Genomic DNA, 17,109 nt, shown 5'->3' with positions numbered 1-17,109 from the left:
AAATGCCTTCTGAAAATGCACTTGTTCACCCAGGCTTTCCCCAGATTGTAATTAATCATGTTGCTCCATCTTACTGCTCCTTGCATTGCTTTTATTGTAACTGGAATTGTTTTTAATGTTGTGTTTTTAATATTGTATTTTAAATGTGATTTTAGTATTTATATGTGAAGAGCTTAGGGATTTTATTATATTTAGCAGTATATAAATACCATACATAAATAATAAAGCTTGATGAAAGTAGAGCTCTTAGCCACACTACAGAGTTGCAGAAGAGGCACTCCACATAGGAAAGCTGTGGACGAAGTCACCGCCCTGGTGGAATGGCTGTGCACATCTGTAGAAGCTGGAAGACGAGTGGGCTGAGAAGCCAGAAGAATGGTCGAGGAAACCCACTTAGCAAAGTGTTGCACTGATACAGGCTGCCCTGCCATGGACCATCATGGCACACAAACAATCTTGTGGCTCTAAACGAAGCCGTATGTTGCAGATACAAGGAAAGAGCCCTCCAAACGTCAAGAGAGTGATGTTTTACCTCCAACAGGAATCTAGGTTGTGGAAGAAACATAGGCAAAACTATGTCCTTCTCAGATATGTGAAACTGTGACACAACTCTAGGGAGAAAGGACAAATCTGGCCACAGGACAATCTTGTCCTTATGAAAAATCAAATAGGTCTGGTTGTGTTGCAGTGAGCAGAGTTCACTAGCCCTATACGAGATGGCAGTATGAAAAGCCACCTTCATGGTTAATAGATGAAGGTCAGTGGTGACCAGCACTCGAAAGGTTTAGTAGTCAATTCAGTAAGAATCATAAATAGGCTCCAAGCCAAGAGGCAGAGCTGGACAGTAGAGATAAGGAAATTTTTTACTCACCAGTGAATTTCGGTTCTCGCCAAGTGAAGGAGGCCAGCCAGTATGGGGAGGTTCCACCTCCAAGACCGAGAAGGCAGTCTCCAAATTAACTTCTGGAGGAGGCAGGGCCTCCCTCATGCTTGCCAGTTGCGTCTTCCAAGTCACTGAAACTCCTCAGAAACCCTCCATCCTGACGGTCTTCAACTGCCAACCTTGATTGATGATCAGGCTGAGGAAGCAACTGTGGTGAAGCCTGCCTAGCCTAAGAGTCGCCTAGAAGGAGGCTGGCCCAGGTGGGCCTGGCTGGCCTCCTTCCCTCAGCGAGAACAGAAATTCACCGGTGAATAAAGAATTTCCATTTCTCCTACCGAGCGCAGAAGGCCAGCCAGTACGGGGATGTGCCAAAGCAGTTCATCCCTGGGTGGGTCAATAAACCCTTAGGCTGGCCCCCTGCTCCAGACCCCTCTGGAGGACCCTCCTGCCGAAGACACCCTCTGCAGAGGCAAAAAGACTGATTTTGTAGTGACGTGTAAATGTAAGCACAGATGACCACATGGCTGCCCTGCAGATCTCCTCAAGTGGAGCCCTACCCCGAAGGCTGCTGATGTGGCCATCCCCCTAGCCGAGTGGGCCAATATTCCCTCCGGGGCTGTTAGACCACTGGAGGTGTAGGCTGGTGCAATGCACTTGCGAAGCCAGTGTGCCAGAGAGACTACTGACACCTTCTTGCCCAAGGAGGATGGTCTGAAGGACACTGTGGGGCTTGGTTGTATCTAGATAGAACTTCAGGGCCCGCCTGGCGTCCAGGGTATGCCACTCCCTTTCCTGGGGGCTGGAAGGGTTAGAGCAAAAGGATGGGATGACCAGTTCCTGGGCTCTGTGGAAATCCGAATTGACCTTGGGGATGAAGGTTGGGTCAGGGCGGAGGACCACCTTGTCCCTGTGAAAAATACAAAGCTCCTTTTCCGCTGAGAGAGCCCCCTGTTCAGAGACCCTCCTGGCGGACGTGATAGCCAGAAGGAACATTGTCTTGAGAGACAACACCTTAAGTGTGGCAGCCCCTAAGGGTTCGAATGGGGCTTTGGACAGTGCCTTGAGCACAGTGTTGAGGCTCCACGTGGGGAACCTTCACACTAGGGGAGGGCTGATCAGTGAAGCCGCCCTCAGGAACCTCTTGATGTGGGGGTAAGAACCTAGGGTCCCCATTCACAGTTCCCTTAGAATGGATCCTAAGGCAGAAACCTGTCTCCTTAGGGTATTAGTTTTAAGGCCTGACAGGCCCTCCTGGAGGAACTCCAGGATATCTCCTACGCCCATGACTAGTGGGTCCCTCCCTGTAGTCTGGGGCCATATGATGAAAGCCTTCCAGATGCGCTCATATGATCTATTAGTGGAGGACTTCCTGGAGGCTAGGAGGGTGGAAACCACCCTTGAAGAGTAGCCCTGGACCCCTAGCAGTTTCCGCTCAACTTCCAGGCAGTTAGTTTCAGGAAACCTGGATCCTGATGTGTGATCAGGCCTTGAGTCAGTAGGTCGTGTCGGGGTGGTAAAGTCAGAGGCTTGGCCATGGACAGGTTTACTAGGTCAGCATACCATGGCCTCCTCGGCCAATTGGGCGCTATCAGGATCAAATCCGCCCACTGGTCCCTCAGCTTCCGGATCACCTTCGGGATGAGGGGTAGAGGAGGGAAGGCATATAGAAGCCCTCCGGGCCACCTGTTGGTCACAGCGTCTGTGAACTCGGCGCCTCTTGTGGCATAGCGAGTGGCAAATTTGGGGAGCTTGGCATTCTGCTGGGACACAAAGAGGTCTATACAGGGCCAGCCTAACCGGTTTGTCAGCCAAATGAAAGTGTCTGGGTGGAGAGACCACTCCCCTGGGTCTAGAGACATCCTGCTGAGCCAGTCAGTCTGGATGTTCAGTACGTCCCTTAGGTGCTTCGCCCTGATGGAGTGGAGGTGTTTTTGAGTCCACCTGAAAAGCATCATGGCCCCCTTTTGAAGGGATTTGGACCGAGTTCCTCCTTGGTTGTTCAAGTATGCCTTCGCTACTATGCTGTCTGTTCTGACCAGAATATCCTGGGACTCTAACTGTGGAGCTAGGTGTCTCAGTGCCAAGCGGATGGCCCTCAGTTCCAGTACGCTGATGCTAAGGCAAGATTCCTCTGTGGTCCATAGGCCCTGGGTGTGGTGGCCCTTGCAGAGAGCCCCCCATCCTGTGAGGCAAGCCTCTGTGGTCAGGGCGGTGAACGACGAAGTCTGGATAGTGACCCCCCCACGAGGTTGGGTGGGTGTGACCACCAAGACAGGGAGTGAGAGACTTCTGCTGGAACTCGCACCGCTGGGTTGATGTTGGCTGTTATTTCCATCTGGAAGGCCAAGAGGAACGACTGTAGGGGCCTTGCATGGAACCTTGCCCACCGGACAGTCTTCTGGCAAGCGACCATTATGCCCAGCAGTTTTGCCAGCTCTCTAAGGCAGGATTTCTTTTTAGTCTGGATCCGGGCCACCAGCCTGCTTACTGGCCTGCTTACTGTAGTCTGCCTGTCCAAGGATAGAGTCATAATGTCCATGGCCCTATTCAGGGTCACCCCTAGATGGAGTATGGACTGTGAGGGTGACAGGGAGCTCTTTTTCTCGTTGATGACGAACCCCAGAGACCATAGGGTTGAAAGAGTGGCACTGGTGTCTTGCATGCACTGTTCCCATGATGGTGAGAGGATTAGAATGTCATCCAGATAGGGATGTAGGCTACCTTTGACCTCAGGTAGGCTACTGGGGCCAGGAGGATCTTTGTGAACACTCTTGGAGCCGTGGCTAGGCCAAAGGGAAGACCCTTGAATTGGAATTGTTTTGTTCTGTAGCTGAAGCACGGAAACTTGCGGTGAGAAGGCTGGATGGGAATATGCAGATAGGCCTCTGCCAGATCCACTGAGGTTAAGAAGTCCCCTCTTTGGAGGCTCTCCTTTATGGAACTGAGTGTCTCTATTCAGAACTTCTGCTTCTTTAGGCAGCGACTGAGACTCTTCAAGTCCAAAATGGCTCTGGTCCCCCCATTCCTCTTCGGGACTGTGAAGAAGAGGGAGAAGCCCTCTCTTTCCGAGGCACCTTCTTGATGGCTTGGATCTGACGGAGGTGTTGTATGCCTGCGAGAGTCCTCAAATGCCCAGCTGGGTCCTTCTGATAGGGGGAACTGAAGAAGTGCTCCCTGGGTGGTCTCTGGAGCTCTACAGAATAGCCCTCCGTCACTGTTTCCAGGACCCAGCTGTTGGAGCAGAGCCTCCTCCAGGCATTTGCGAAGTCCCGCAGCCGTCCCCCCGCTGGGGGGGATGGTGAGACATGCTGAACTGGTGGTCTTGCCTTGCCGGGGTGGGGGAGGCTCTGAGGTTGTCTGGCTTGGCCCTGATGTCATGTTGTTGTTTGGCTTTTCCCTCCGTAGGAACATATGTGAGGGGAAGGGTGGCCTGAAGGGACAAAAGGGCTTGGGCTTCACCTGAAAGCGCTTTGCCTCTTTCTTTGCTGGGTTTAGCAAGGCTTTCTTCTTGTCCTTTGTCTCTACCAGCAGTTTGTCCAAGGCTTCCCCAAACAGCAGCTTACCTGAGAAGGGAACGCCTACCAGGTTGGATTTGGTTTTGGTGTCCACCCCCCAGCTGCATAGCCAAATGTTTCTTCTTGCCACAACATTAGATGCTATGGCCTTTGCCCCTGGCTGGAAGGAGTATAGCGATGCTTCGGCGAGGAACGCTGCTGCCATTGCCATGTCCTGTACGGTTTCACGCGTGTCCTTCCCTAGGTCTCTGCCCTGGAGCAGACCGTTTGCCATCATGAAGATGCCCCTGGCAACAATGGTAGATGTGGTCGCTGCCCGCACGGATGTAGCTGAGGCTTCAAGGCCTCTGCGGTGGGCTGCCTCAGTCCCTCAATCCTGCTGGTCTCAGCGAAGCGCATCCTGCTCTGAGGTCAGGAGGGCCTTGGAGTTGAGAGCTGCGACTGGTTCATCTACACTCGGGATTAACAGATCCTGCATGGCATCCTCTTGTAGGCAACAGAACTTCTCACAGTGGCAGTGGAGTGTCTTAGATCTAGCTGGCCTTGCAAGGACCACTCCTTGCATAGAATCTCTTCCAAACTTAATAGGAATGGCACATGGAGGGGGAGGTGGGGGAGATGAAAAGGCCACCACTGCTCCTGCCCTCTTTGCCTTACCTTGGAGGGGTGTTGTATCTTCTTCCTGGTATGGAAGCTCCAAGATGTTAAAGCATTTGGAGATTAACCTGGGAAATGCCTCCGCAGAGAAAAGACGGCCCTGTTGGAGTTTTTCCTTGGGCTTGTCTCCCTCCGAGGCGTCTCCCCCCTCAGACTCTGATGAGCTTGATCTGGGGGAAAGGGATCTGGAAATCTGGAAGTCAGAGAGGTTGGCCGAGGATGAGGAAGGGGATCTGGCCCTTCGGCTCCCTTCTCCATGTTTCCTCACTTCCTTTCTCTGAATGGGTGGAGATGAGGATTTGGTGCGCTTCCTTCCAGAGAGGCCCACACTTGAGGTGGAGCGGGACCTGCCCGAGGCCTCCCTCCTCCTTCCCCTCTGCTGGCTTTTCCGAGAGAGGACGCAGGGATGGGGGTGTGACTGCACCTCCGTTTGGAGCGTGAATTGCTGTGCTGAATGTCCATGGAGCTGTGGCTGGACAACTGTGAGCAGGTGCATCGCTTTGGATGGGCCCTTTCCCTGGATGAGTTCCTGTGGAAGCGCTCATGGTGTCTCGTCCTCTCCCGGGGGGAGGCCTTGCTTCTGATTTGGCGAATGGCCTCTTCCAGTAAATCCAGCATAGAATTTTCCCTTTCCTGGACTTGTGGGGGGGGCGGGCTGGCCCTCAGGGTTGGGCCTATGGCTGGGCTCCTGGCCCCCCGTCCCTCCCTCCGGAGGCTCCTGTGATGGGGAAGGTGGGGAACTGGAGTCCCCCATTTCCCACCCTTCCTGAGGTTCCAAGCGGAGGCGTGGGCCTGAGGGCCCTGGATTTCCCGCCCTTTCAGTTCCTTGATCGGGTAGTGGGGGGGGACACGAGGGGCCTTGCTGTCGCCTGACTCACACTCTCAGGACCACTTGTGCTCCCCGGAGGGAGGTGGGGCAAAGGAAGCCACCGCCACCCCTCATAGGCCCCAATGTCTGCTGAGGCTTTTCTCTGCCAGACCATGCTGGTTGTTGGTGGGGAAGGGGCTGATAGTGGTGCCTGCCTTGACCTGCAACAGATTTTCCCCGCTTTGCGGTTCCGGAGCATTGGAGCTTCCCTGGCGCCTGCGCAGCGGCGGCCCTGAATCCTTCTCCCCACTGCAAGCCAGCCCTCTGTATGCCAGACGCCTCCCCTGCGTCGTGACCGCAAGTTGCTCTTCTTTTCTTTTGTCTTCTTGTTTTTTAGGTTGCTCTCGCATGCAGAGCTAGGAGACGCTGCCTCCTTCCACGAGGCAGGAAGTACCGCTGGCGAGCATGGGAGAGGCCCCACCTCCTCCGGAAGCTAATTTGGAGACTGTCTTCTCGGTCCCGGAGGCGGAACCTCCCTGTAGTGGCTGGCCTTCTGCACTCGGTAGGAGAATAGCTAATCTTTTGAGAAACTGCTTGATATCTGGGTGTGAGTAGGCTGACAGACCATCAAGTTTGACATGGCTCACAGAGATCACTGCCAAGTATACATGCAGCGTTAATAACACGAGCACCTTATTCTTCAGTGAGTGAAGAAAGTCCAAGACAGAGGTGGTACTGTAGATCTCAGGCCACGGACCTCTTTCGTGAACACACACAGAGAATGTCTTCCAGGGCATCATAGGATGCTCTCATGGAGGGTTTTAGGGCAGTAGTCATGACTGTGAACACCTCCTGGGTTCACAGTCATAACCAGTGTGGTGCATCATGGGCCTTGCCATGAGGTGTAGTGTTTCCAGACTGGGATGCCAGATGCTGCCCTGATCCATGGTGAAGAGATCTGGAGTACAAGGGAGATGAAGGAATGTGTAGTCCAAGAGAAGAAGAAGGGTTGCAAACCATGGCTGCCTGAGCCACTGTAATGTCAAAAGCAGACAATACACATTGTCCTTGATGATCTTGATGATTAAAATTGTAATCAACAGGAAAGGGGGAAAGTTTAAAGCAAGGACCCCCCACCCCCCAATCACGAAGAAATATCAAGGTTGCAAGATCCTTGGTGCATCATATCTCAATAGCCAACTCAAGATCGTTCTCTCTTAGGACTGCTTCATTTCTTCGTAGGAAAACCATATATACGTATAGTGTGTAACTAACTAGTGTGCATACAGAAGGACAAGCCCTGCTGAAAAAGAACGAACATGGCTTCCGCAAAGGTAAGTCCTGTCTCACTAACCTTTTAGAGTTCTTTGAGAGTGTCAATAAACATGTACACAGGGGTGATCCGGCAGACATTGGTTACTTGGACTTCCAAAAGACTTTTGACAAAGTCCCTCACCAAAGACTCCTGAGCAAACTTAGCAGTCATGGAATCAGAGGACAGGTCCTCTTATAGATCAGTAACTGGTTAAAGAACAGAAAGCAGAGAGTACGAATTAATGGTAAATTTTTCCAACGGAAGGAAGTAAATAGTGAGGTCCTACAGGGACCAATGCTTTTCAACTTGTTCATAAATGATCTAGAATAAGGAATGAGCAGTGAAATGACCACATTTGCTGATGACACTAAATTATTTAGGGTGGGCAAAACAAAAAGGGATTGTGAGGTGCTCCAAAAGGATTTCTCCAGCCTGGGAGAATGGGCATCAAAATGGAAAATACAGTTCAATATAAGGAAGTGTAAAGTGATGCACAGTGGGGCAAAAAATCCCAACTTCAAGTATAGCCTGATGGGATCTGAGCTAGTGGTAACGGACCAAGTAAGGGATCTTGAGGCTGTGGTGGAGAGCTCAATGAAAATGTCAAACCAGTGTGTGGCTGCTGTAAAAAAAAGGCAAACTCCATGTTAGACATAATTAGAAAAGGAATTGAGAATAAAACAGCCAATATCATACTGCCTTTATACAAATCTATGGTGCGACCACACTTAGAATACTGTGTACAGTTCTAGTCACCGCACCTAAAAAAAGATATTGTAGAGCTGGAAAAAGTGCAGAAAAGGGAAACTAAAATGATCAAGGGGCTGGAACATCTCCCCTATGTTTAGCTTGGAAAAAAGAGGGTAAGGGACATGATAGAGGAGTACAAAATTATACATGGTGTGGAGAATGAGGATAGGGAGACATTTTTCTCCCTCTCTCAAAATACTAGAACCTGGGGTCATCCCATGAAGCTGATTGGTAGGAGATTCAGGACAGATAAAAGGAAGTACTGCTTCACACAAGAGCATAGTTAAACTATGGAATTCTACAACAAGACGTAGTGATGGCCACCAATTTGAATGGCTTTAAAAAAGGGTTAAATGAATTCCTGGAGGAAAAGGCTATCAGTGGCTACTAGTCCTCAGAGGCAGTGAGCCTATGTACACCAGTTGCTGGGGAACATGGGCAGGAGGGTGCTGTTGCACTTGTGTCCTACTTGTAGTTTGACAGCTGGTTGGCCACTGTGCATATTTTTATTAGATCAGCAATGTTGTATTTGAGTTCTTTTGAGAACTCTGGGATGGATACCATCTGGGCCCAGTGCTTTATTTGCTTTCCATTTATCAATAAGGTTGAGAACTTCATCTTTTGTCACCACTATTTGCCTCAGTTTCTCAGACTCCCTTCCTCAAAACATCAGTTCAGGCACAAGTATCTGTCCTATATCTTCTGCAGTGAAGACGGATGAAGAGAATTCATTCAGCTTCCCTGTAATCTCTTTTGTCCTCCTTCAATAATCCTTTAACTCCATTGTCACCCAATAGTCCCACTGCCTCCCTAGCTGGTTTTCTGCTTCTGGTATATTTAAATAATTCTTTATTGCCGGCCTTGGTATTGTTAGCGATATGCTCTTCAAAATGCCTTTTTTGCATCTCTTAATGTCTGCTTGCATCGCCTTTGTGCAAGCTTGTGCTCCCTTTTGTTTTCCTTACTTGGCAAGACTTCCATTTTCTGCAGGAAGCTCTCTTTTCTCTAATAGCTCCCTTAACACTGCTCATTAACCATGCTGGTGACCTCTTGGACTTGGTGCTACCTTTCCTAACCTGTGGTATACATTTTAGCTGGGCTTCTATTATTGTGGTTTTGAGTAATCTCCAAGCATTTGGAAGGGATTTAATTCTCTTGATTCCGTCTTTCAACTTCCTTTTCACCAGTTCCCGCATTTTAGAGAAGTTTCCTCTTTTGAAGTCAAATGTGACTGTGTTGGATTTCCTGGGTAATTTTCCACTTAAATATATATTAAATCTGATAGCACTGTGTTTAGGTTTAGGCTTCCTGCACCTTTATTCCTGAGAGGGGGTGGGGAACCAATTAGAATGGTCCACCTCTGGATGTTAATGCATCCAGAACAATTCCTGACAGCACCTGGTGGAGTTCCCTGTTAGCAATTAGCATTGCTAACACTCCTGTCAAAGCCTGAGCCACTTTATGATATACAGAGATGGGTCAGTGGTGAAAAAAGTTTCTCCCAACCTCCCTGTCCCAAGGCATACAGCCCATCACCATCATCAATATTTAAAAAAGAGATTTTTAACCCACCTTTCAGGGTGCACTGCCCTCACAAGGCAGCTTACAATACTAGAGAATCATGAACATACAATTACGATTAAACATGCACACATACCCCAGTAGCAGCAGCTAATTATTGTTAAGCACCAAATGCAGATGGGAACAAAAGAATCTTCAGGGCTTTTTTTAAAGCCAGCAATAATGAACATTCTCCCTGGGGAGGGAGTTTCAAAAGTGTGGGGACACCACTGAGAAAGCTAATGGCCGTTGCAGGTGGGCCAGAGAGCAGAGTGATCTTAATGCTTGGGTAGGTTCACATAATTGTAGGCAGTCCTTCAGATAACATGGTCCCAAACCATTTATGGCTTTAAAGACAGCCCATTTCACTCCCTTCACTATGGAGCTTGGCACAATTGGGACAATAGCTAGAACACAGGTGGCAGAAAACTTGAGGGAAATATGATCAGGTAAAAGAAAGACTTCATCTTGAAACCATCCTCCCTGCCACCTTGTGTCCTTGCAGTGCTGTTCAATAGAGCTGTTCTGGATGAATCAGGCTGTCCATCATGGCTGTCAGGATGATGTTCAACAACACTCAGATGCCCACTGTGAGTAATTTTATATGTACAGTCATGTGAGAAAGAAAGTACACCCTCTTTAAGTTCTATGGTATTACGTATCAGGACATAATAAAGATCATCTGGTCCTTAGCAGGTCTTAAAATTAGGTAAATACAATCTCAGATGAACAACAACACATGACATATTACACCGTGTCATTATTTATTTTACAGAAATAAAGCCAAAATGGAGAAGCCATGTGTGAAAAACTAAGTACACCTTTACTGCTTCCATAGGTATGAAGAGGCAAAGTAGCAGCCAGGTGCTGCTAATCAAATGCCCTTGAGTAATTGATCATCAGCAAGTGTGACCACCTCTATAAAAGCCGAAGTCTCAAGAGTTTGCTGGTCTCGAGCATTCAGGTGTGTGTTAACACAATGCCAAAGAGTAAAGACATCAGCAATGATCTTAGCCCCTTCATGGATAACTGCCTTGTTGTGGCGAAGGGGCTTGCGTAACTCAGTGAAGCCATAAGCTATGCCGTGCAGGGCCACCCAAGACGGACAGGTCATGGCAGAGGGTTCTGACAAAATGTGGTCCACTGGAGAAGGAAATGGCAACCCACTCCAGTATTCTTGCTAAGAAAACCCCATGGAACGTATCACAAGGCTAAAAGAGATGACGCCGGAAGATGAGCCCCTCAGGTCGGAAGGTGTCCAATATGCTACTGGGGAAGAGCAGAGGGTATTTCCAAGTAGCGCCAGAAAGAGTGAAGCGGCTGGGCCAAACCCGAAAGGACACTCAGCTGTGGATGTGTCTGGCGGTGAAAAGAAAATCCGATGCTGTAAAGAACAATATTGTTTGGGAACCTGGAATGTCAGATCAATGAATCAAGGTAAGCTGGAGGTGGTCAAACATGAGATGGCAAGATTGAACATCGACATCTTGGGAATCAGCGAACTAAAATGGACAGGCATGGGCGAATTTAATTCAGGTGACCATCATATCTACTATTGTGGGCAAGAATCCCTTAGAAGAAATGGAGTAGCACTCATAGTCAACAAAAGGGTGGGAAAAGCAGTACTGGGGTACAATCTCAAAAACGACAGAATGATCTCAGTACGAATCCAAGGCAAACCATTCAACATCACAGTAATTCAAGTCTATGCCCCAACCACTGAGGCCGAAGAAGCTGAGGTTGATCGGTTCTATGAAGACCTACAACACCTTCTAGAACTAACACCAAAAAAAGATGTCCTCTTCATCATAGGGGATTGGAATGCTAAAGTAGGAAGTCAAGAAATCACTGGGATAACAGGCAGGCATGGCCTTGGTGTACAAAATGAAGCAGGACAAAAGCTAATAGAGTTTTGCCAAGAGAACATGCTGATCATAGCAAACACTCTTTTCCAACAGCACAAGAGGCGACTCTACACATGGACGTCACCAGATGGTCAATATCGAAATCAGATTGATTATGTCGTTTGCAGCCAAAGATGGAGAAGCTCCATACAGTCAGTAAAAACAAGACCTGGAGCTGACTGTGGCTCAGATCATGAGCTGCTTCTTGCAAAATTTCAGCTTAAATTGAAGAACGTAGGGAAAACCACTAAACCATTCAGGTATGACCTAAATCATATCCCTGATGAATATACAGTGGAGGTGAGGAATAGATTTCAGGGATTAGACCTGATAGACAGAGTGCCTGAGGAACTATGGACGGAGGTCCGTAACATTGTTCAGGAGGCAGCAACGAAATCCGTCCCAAAGAAAAAGAAATGCAAGAAAGCCAAGTGGCTGTCTGATGAGGCTTGACAAGTAGCTCACGAAAGAAGGGAAGCGAAAAGCAAGGGAGAAAGGGGAAGATATATCCAACTGAATGCAGAGTTCCAGAGAAGAGCAAGGAGAGACAAGAAGGCCTTCTTAAATGAACAATGCAAAGAAATCGAGGAAAACAACAGAATGGGAAAGACTAGAGATCTCTTCAAGAAAATTGGAGAACTCAAGGGAACGTTTTGTGCAAAGACGGGCATGATAAAGGACAAAGAAGGCAGGGACCTCACAGAAGCAGATGAGATTAAGAAGAGGTGGAAAGAATACACAGAAGAACTATACAGGAAAGATCTGAATGTCCCTGATAGCCATGATAGTGCGGCCACTGAACTTGAGCCGGACATCCTCGAGAGTGAAGTCAAGTGGGCCTTAGGAAGCATTAGTAACAACAAAGCTAGCGGAGATGACAGTATTCCAGCTGAGCTATTTAAAATCCTAAAAGATGATGCTGTTAAAGTGCTGCATTCAATATGCCAACAAATCTGGAACACTCAACAGTGGCCACAAGACTGGAAAAGGTCAGTTTACATTCCAGTTCCAAAGAAGGGCAACGCCAAAGAGTGTTCAAACTACCGCACAATTGCGCTCATTTCACATGCCAGCAAGGTGATGCTCAAAATCCTACAAGCTAGGCTTCAGCAGTATGCGAACCGAGAACTACCGGAAGTACAAGCTGGGTTTCGAAGAGGCAGAGGAACTAGAGATCAAATCGCCAACATTCGCTGCATCATGGAGAAAGCAAGAGAATTCCAGAAAAACGTCCATTTCTGCTTCATTGACTACGCGAAAGCCTTTGATTGTGTGGATCACAACAAACTGTGGCAAATTCTGAAAGAGATGGGAGTACCAGACCACCTTACCTGTCTCCTGAGAAACCTGTACGAGGGTCAAGAAGCAACAGTAAGAACCAGACATGGAACAACCGATTGGTTCAAAATTGGGAAAGGAGTACGACAAGGCTGCATATTGTCACCCTGCTTATTTAACTTATATGCAGAGTACATCATGAGAAATGCCAGGTTGGATGAATCACAGGTCGGAATTAAGATTGCCGGGAGAATTATCAACAACCTCCGATATGCAGACTTTACCACCCTAATGGCAGAAAGCAAAGAGGATCTCAAGAGCCTCTTGTTGAGGGTGAAAGAGGAGAGTGCAAAAGCTGGTTTGAAACTCTACATTAAAAAAACTAAGATCATGGCATCTGGCCCTATCACTTCCTGGCATATAGAAGGGGAAGAAATGGAAGCAGTGACAAATTTTACTTTCTTGGGCTCCAAGATCACCGCAGACGGTGACTGTAGCCATGAAATTAAAAGACGCTTGCTCCTTGGGAGGAAAGCTATGGCACACCTAGACAGCATAGTAAGAAGCAGACACATCACCTTGCCGACAAAGGTCCGTCTAATCAAAGCTATGGTTTTCCCAGTAGTAATGTATGGCTGTGAGAGCTGGACTATAAGGAAGGCTGAGCGCCGAAGAATTGATGCTTTCGAACTGTGGTGCTGGAGAAGACGCTTACGAGTCCCCTGGACTGCAAGGAGGTCAAATCAGTCCATCCTAAAGGAAATCAACCCTGACTGCTTATTGGAAGGACAGATAATGAAGCTGAAGCTCCAATATTTTGGCCACCTAATGCGAAGAGAAAACTCCCTGGAAAAGACCCTGATGCTGGGAAAGACTGAAGGCAAAAGGAGAAGGGGACGGCAGAGGATGAGATGGCTAGATAGCATCACGGATGCAATGAATATGAACTTGAGCACGTTCCGGGAGAGAGCGCAGGACAGGAAGGCCTGGCGTGCTATGGTCCATGGGGTCACGAAGAGTCGGACACGACTGAACGACTGAACAACAACAACAACAATGATCTTAGAGAAGCAATTGTTGCTGCCCATCAATCTGGGAAGGGTTATAAGGCCATTTCCAAACAATTTAAAGTCCATCATTCTACAGTGAGGAAGACTGTTCACAAGTGGAAAACATTCAAGACAGTTGTCAATCTTCCCAGGAGTGGACGTCCCAGCAAATTCACCCCAAGGGCAGACTGTGCAATGCTCAGAGAAATTGCAAAACATCCAAGAGTGACATCTCAGACTCTACAGGCCTCAGTTAGCATGTTAAATGTTAAAAGTTCATGACAGTACAATTAGAAAAAGACTGAACAAGTATGGTTTGTTTGGAAGGGTTGCCAGGAGAAGAACATGGAAGCACGGCTTAGGTTTGCAAAGTTGCATCTGAACAAATCACACTACTTCTGGAACAATGTCCTTTGGACAGACGAGACCAAAGTGGAGACGTTTGCCCATAATGCACAGTGCCACGTCTGGCGAAAACCAAACACAGCATATCAGCACAAATATCTCACACCAACTGTCAAGCATGGTGGTGGAGGGGTGATGATTTGGGCTTGTTTTGCAGCCATAGGACTGGGCACCTTGCAGTCACTGAGTCGACCATGACCTCCTCTGTATACCAAAGTATTCTAGAGTCAAATGTGAGGCCATCTGTCCGACAGCTAAAGCTTGGCCGAAATTGGGTCATGCAACAGGACAGTGATCCCAAGCACAGCAGCAAATCTACAACAGAATGGCTGAAAAAGAAAAGAATCAAGGTGCTGCAATGGCCCAGTCAAAGTCCAGACCTCAACCCGATTGAAATGCTGTGGTGGGACCTTAAGAGAGCTGTGCATAAACAAATGCCCACAAACCTCGATGAACTGAAGCAATGTTGTAAAGAAGAGTGGGCCAAAATTCCTCCACAACGATGTGAGAGACTGATAAAGTCATACAGAAAACGACTACTTCAAGTTATTGCTGCTAAAGGTGGTTCTACAAGCTATTGAATCATAAGGTGTACTTAGTTTTTCACACATGGCTTCTCTATTTTGGCTTTATTTCTGTAAAATAAATAATGACACGTGTAATATGTCATGTGCTGTTGTTCATCTGAGGTTGTATTTACCTAATTTTAAGACCTGCTAAGGACCAGATGATTTTTATTATGTCCTGATACGTAAAACCGTAGAACTCAAAGAGGGTGTGCTTTCTTTTTCACATGACTACTTCAGGCCAGAGTTTGATACAGACGCAGCTCTGGTCACTTGGAGGGATAACATATGCCAAAAGAGACACAGAGGGACTGCAACCCTATTGATTCTCCGAGACCCTACAGAGACATTCAGAGCCATCAGCCATGGCATCTTCCTTGGCTGGTTGGCAGGGATGGGAATTTGATCCACCACACTGTGGTGGCCATGCTGCTCTCGTAACATTATGTTTGAGAATGCTGGGGACTGTTGCTCTACCCTATGGCAATTATATTACTGTATTCCACAAGGCTCTATTTTGAACCCCATGCTACTCAACATCTACATGAAACCAATGTGAGGTCATCCAGAGGTTTAGTTTAGATGTCACCAGCATGCTGAAAACACCCAGCTCTATTTCTTTTTTCATCCGATTTAGGCGAAGTTGTGGATATTCTGATTCAGACTGCAAACAGTAACATACTATATAACAGCCAATAAACTGAAGCTCAATCTGGATGAAAAATGGATATGCTATAGCTCCGTGGTTCACCTGGATTGGGAGATGGTGTTTAGCCCAGTATGAATGGAAGTGTATTCCACCTGAAATATCAGATTCACAATCTGGGGGTCTCTTAGATCCAAACCTATCTTTAGAGGCCCAATACAACGGGTGATAGGCTGATACAACAGATGAGACCCTCTCTTAAGCAGTGATAGGCTGGCCACAGTTACCTATGCTTTTGCAATGTCTTGTTTAGACTATTGCAATACACCAGTCTTGCCCAACCTGGCACCCTCCGGTTGCTTTGTAATTCAACTCCCATCAGCCCCAGCCAGCAAAGCTAATGGTCAGGAATGCTGCGAGTTGTTGCTGAAAACATCTGCAGGGCACCAGGTTAGGGACAGCTGCAAGATGCTGTACATAGGGCTGCATTTGAAGACTTCAGAAACTACAGTTAGCACAGAATACAACAACATGTTTACTAACTGAGACTAGATACACAGAACATAACTTGCTTGGTTTGAAACAGCTACACTTGCTTCTTGTCCATTTGCGGACATAATTAAAGATGCTAGTTTTAACATATAAAGCTTAAACAGTTTAGGACTAGGACAGCCTGCTCCTGCAAACCTGCCCAGACATTAAAATTAGCCTCTGAGGCTCCAAATCCCTCTGACATTGAGCTAAAGTGGATAGTGACCACAGACAGGGCCTTTTCAGCCGTCGCATCCCTCATGCATGCATGCATGCATGCATGCATTCACTCACTCACTCACTCACTTATTAAATTTCTTAATCGCCCATCTGGCCAGTCACCCGGCCACTCTGGGCGATGTACAACAGTACAATTTAAAACAGTAAAATTATACATTAAAATATTATTTAAATACCCTAACCCACCCCAAATGCCTACCTGAATAACCAAGTTTGCAATGCGTGGTGGAAGCTCATTAAAGAGGGGGCATAGCGGAGTTCCCTAGGGAGGGAGTTCCACAGAGCGGGGGCCACCACAGAGAAGGCCCTCTCCCTCGTCCTCACCAGCCCAGCTGTCCTGGCTGATGGGACAGAGAGAAGGCCGTCCGAGGCTGATCTTGTTAAGCAGATCTCGTGTTGCTGGAGGCGCTCCTTGAGATAGACTGGGCCAGAACCATATAGGGTTTTAAAGGTCAAAACCAACACCTTGAACTTGGCCCAGAAAACAACTGGTAACCAGTGCAACTCCTTCAGCACCGGAGTGATGTGATCACGCCGGCGGCTGCCTTTAATCAGGTGAGCCGTCGCGTTCTGCACCAGCTGCAGCTTCCGAACCGTCTTCAAGGTTAACCCCATGTAGAATGCATTACAGTAGTCTAGATGAGAGGAGACCAGGGCATGTACTACCGATGGGAGCAGATGGTTGGGAAGGTAAGGGCACAGCTGCCGTATCAGATGGAGTTGGTACAACGCTGTCCGGCTCACGGCTGACACCTGAGCCTCCATGGACAGCTAGGAGTCTAAAATGATCCCCATGCTGCAGACCTGGACTTTCAAGGGTAGCTGTACCTCATTCAACACCAGGTCAACATCCCCCAACCTACTCTTGTCTCCCACCAAAAGTACCTCGGTCTTGTCAGGGTTCAGCTTCAGCTTATTCCTCCCCATCCAGCCAGTCATCGTCTCCAGACATTTAGACAGGGATTCCATGGCCAACCCTGGTGAAGATCTGAATGAGAGGTA

At 48.0% G+C, this 17,109-nt stretch overlaps 1 protein-coding gene across 11 annotated transcripts in view; it reads right to left on the bottom strand.

Annotated features, from left to right (window-relative positions):
• The window catches only part of MTA1 (metastasis associated 1), a 230,761-nt gene that overhangs the window by 192,778 nt on the left and 20,874 nt on the right, over positions 1-17,109 (bottom strand). For 6 of the 11 annotated variants that reach the window (XM_084854839.1, XM_084854828.1, XM_084854833.1 and 3 more), the window contains one exon: positions 16,993-17,095. The exons of 4 other annotated variants lie outside the window; for them this stretch is intronic. Coding sequence is in view for 3 of the 7 variants with exons in the window: in XM_084854828.1 (XP_084710954.1) it covers positions 16,993-17,076 (84 nt within the window). In the remaining 4 variants the exon portion in view is untranslated. Of the gene's footprint in view, positions 1-871; positions 11,037-16,992; positions 17,096-17,109 lie in introns of those variants that run through there. One more of the 11 variants, XM_084854826.1, reaches the window with a different exon arrangement.

Source organism: Heloderma suspectum, chromosome 4, assembly GCF_057233095.1.
Source record: "Heloderma suspectum isolate Gila_16-S chromosome 4, 16-S_ref, whole genome shotgun sequence".
Classification (NCBI taxonomy): Eukaryota; Metazoa; Chordata; class Lepidosauria; order Squamata; family Helodermatidae; genus Heloderma; species Heloderma suspectum.
Note: the sequence above shows the minus strand (reverse complement) of the source record. Positions and strands in the feature narration are given on the sequence as shown.